Genomic DNA, 3113 nt, shown 5'->3' with positions numbered 1-3113 from the left:
TTGGAGATCCTTAGAGCCATTCAAATGCAAGGATTGGAATTTGCAATTTCTAGCTACTCATATGATGTTGCTACCATTTAAGCAAGCCACTCCTCCACAAAGAGAAAACAAATAACATTATTCAAGGTCCTGTTTGTGTGTGCATGCATGTGTGCATGCACATCTATGTGTTTTTCCAAATGACTTTGTAGTTTTTCTGGCACTATATGACCTAGAAAGTCCAAATCTCATAAGTTTTAGTAAGAAGTAACTGTCATAGGAAATGTCCTTGCGATCACCTCAAAGCTGTTAAATTAACCGCCACATAGACCTAGTTATACTTGTCCAAGTCATATCATTATTTCCAGTCCCTTGTCTCACCTAATATTATTGCCCGACCGTTCACCAAACATTTTTTTTATTGGGTCATTATAAAGCAAAAGGTTGCCAATTTGAATAGTGTTCATATAATCCTTCACTCAAAAGACGGGTGTCAAAAGCAAAAGGTGTAACCGTGTATATATATTCAGAGACATCAAAGTTTGAAAATGTTTTCACCGTTTTGCTGCTTCCTTTTGCCGGATAGAGATAATGTAATTTCCGAGAGGCCTACTTACCGATGAGTTTTCCCCAGGGGATTGGGGATTCGTGCTCCCATCTGTTGGGACTAATGAATTCTTAATGTAAAATATATATAATATGATGAACCCTGATTAATGCTCACATCGTCAATGAATTCTTAGAAATCGTACTGAGATCATAATAATGAGATGCTCCAGACTTTGATGTGACGGTCGAGGCTGCCGCTGTAGACAGTGAGAGAATCCATGGTCAGCGAAGCAGAACTATCAGAGGAAGAAGCAGGAGGTACGACGGCCAAGCATTTGACAGGGCCGGCGTGACCGTGGAGGACAGCCATGCAGATATGAGGAGCAGAGGGGTTCGGGCCTACGTTGGCAGTTACGGCGACGCGCTGCCAGACGCGGATGGTCTTGTCGGCAGATCCGCTGCAGAGGATATGATTGTGGGTGCTGCCGTCGACAAGTCCCCCGGCAGCTGCAGCGACGGAGGCGAGGCAGAGGATGGCGCCGCGGTGGCCGCGCAGGGCGCCTGCGGGGCAGCTGAGGTGGCGCGCCGCCTGCCCGCCGAATCTCTGCCACACGATGATGGCCTTGTCGCAGGCCCCGGAGTACAACAGATCGCCGTCCGGGCTGAGCGCGAGGGCGTTGATGGCGGACTTGTGGCCCTCAAGAGTCGCAACGTGGGAGTGCTCCGACGTCGACAACGATGATGATGACGATACTCCGGCAGCCTCCCACACACCCATCTTGCCGTCTGCGCTGCCTGTGTACAGGAACGAGCCGTCCGCCGACACGGCCATCGAATTGATAGCGTCGTCGTGCGCCCGGAACGACTCGACGCACTTGAAGTCCGACAGCCGCCACACCTTGACAGTCCGGTCCCAGCTGCCTGAGTATAGCACCCCCGCGCCGTCGGGCCTGACAGCAACCGCCAGCGTCGAGATCCTATCCACATGCTCCATCCACAGGCGCCGCCGGTGCCGCCGCACCTGCACGTAGTTTGATGCCAGCAGGGACGCTAAGAGGGACTGCCGCAACGTCGGCAGGGTGGCCACGAGCTTGCAGCTGCTCGATCCGGTGTTCGACCACACGCGGATCTTATGGTCCTCGTGGGCGCTGACGACCTTCTCGCCCACCCGCACCACAGCTCGCACCCCGGCCCCTCCTCCTGCCTGGAGCAAGCTGGCACAATCCAGCCACGAGAAGTGCTCGCGGTCGTCATCATCTTCGCTGCAGACACGTCGTCGCACTCGGCCCCTCAGATCATGCAGGTGATCATCGCAATTGCCATGGCGACGACAATGATGACTCCCGGCCAACGCCACGCACGGTAGCACCACCTCATCCCCCTTGCACCTCATCGTCGCGATGCACGAATAGCTACCCGCACGTGACAATACCTGTGCTGCTGCGTTACTGATCCCGCCCGCTGCACCGATGTAGTTGCCGGCCTGATTCTCACAGCAGCTGTGGAATATGTTCGCTTGCCATGATCCCATCGACAGAGAGGACAGAAAGCCCAGGCTGCTTGCTCTAGAGAACATGCTCTCTAAGCTTGCTGCTTCTTCGCTAGAGGCTACGCTCGATTGAGATCGAGCCGACAGAAGAAAGGTTTTCCTTGTGTCATCGCTGATCTCTAACTGAAAGAGGCCTGTCTCTATGCGGCTATCTATGATCACCTCGGAAGCTTGAGAAACTATGGCGTGAGCCGGCGATTCTTTGCCCTCGGCATCGACGGCGGCAGATAGAGAATTAGATGGCTTGACGATAAGGCCCATTACAGAAGAACGATCACAGTTTAATAGTACTGTGCTATAGTGCGCCTTAAGCATACACCTAAAGTCTCATCACTACAATGGTTGCCCTATATATGGGCTTGGAAGCATGCGCAGGAAGAAAGGGAGCTCTTTCTGTGAATCTACTTGTAAGCTACTGTTTTGCCGCCAGACCAGAGCCCAGGCAACGACACAAGTATATTGGCAAGCTGCAAGTTAGTTGCAGGAAAAACATTCCCCCACCTCTCCAACTCTAATTACCCTTCTTATAGAAATGGATATGCAAGTATACCGTGTGACTTTTATGGGGGAGGAAAAGCGCACGCGATGTAAAATCTGTGCTAGTGGAAAACAGCAGGTCGGGACTCGAGAGAGAAGATTGAAGAAATAACGATAGCCATTGACGGGGGCAAAAAGATGGTGGTGGGCACAATGTTACCAGTCACATTATATTCTTTACGTAAAGGAGTTCTTGTGTTGGGAAATTCCTAGAGCGGATAGAAAAGAAAGAAGGTCTTTCTTGAATAGGACAATTATACTCGTCTTTTGAATAATTGTAGCGCGTTACAAGTTACAACCCTCGTGGAAACACAGAAAGAGTGAGCCCCAGCTTCCATGAGAGAAGCAAGACAAGCTTAGGATTTCAGTTTTTAGTGCTACGGCCTAGTATGTCTATGTGAAGATGGAGTTGTATTTGTCCTACTATTTACCAAGTTGCTCATTAAAATGTCAAAATCGATGATAACATCAAGAAAACCCCATTAATTTCTAAGATAAT

The 3113-nt window shown here is 50.5% G+C and overlaps 1 protein-coding gene across 1 annotated transcript; it reads right to left on the bottom strand.

Annotated features, from left to right (window-relative positions):
- Window positions 1-413: 413 nt before the first annotated feature.
- On the bottom strand, window positions 414-2592 carry LOC148021092 (protein JINGUBANG-like). The gene has a single exon (XM_087698092.1). It carries the CDS (start codon window positions 2390-2392, stop codon window positions 737-739), a length of 1656 nt encoding a protein of 551 aa, XP_087554218.1. The 5' UTR covers window positions 2393-2592; the 3' UTR covers window positions 414-736.
- Window positions 2593-3113: the final 521 nt, after the last annotated feature.

Source organism: Lygodium microphyllum, chromosome 18 (genome assembly GCF_053477565.2).
Source record: "Lygodium microphyllum isolate KBCC chromosome 18, Lygodium_microphyllum_v1.1.10, whole genome shotgun sequence".
Taxonomy (NCBI): Eukaryota; Viridiplantae; Streptophyta; class Polypodiopsida; order Schizaeales; family Lygodiaceae; genus Lygodium; species Lygodium microphyllum.
The sequence above is the reverse complement of the archived record's forward strand: the minus strand, read 5'-3'. Positions and strand labels throughout refer to the sequence as shown.

Bases quoted from the DNA above. Each gene is read 5' to 3' on its own strand.
- LOC148021092 (XM_087698092.1), bottom strand. From the start codon at position 2,392: ATGCTTAAGGCGCACTATAGCACAGTACTATTAAACTGTGATCGTTCT.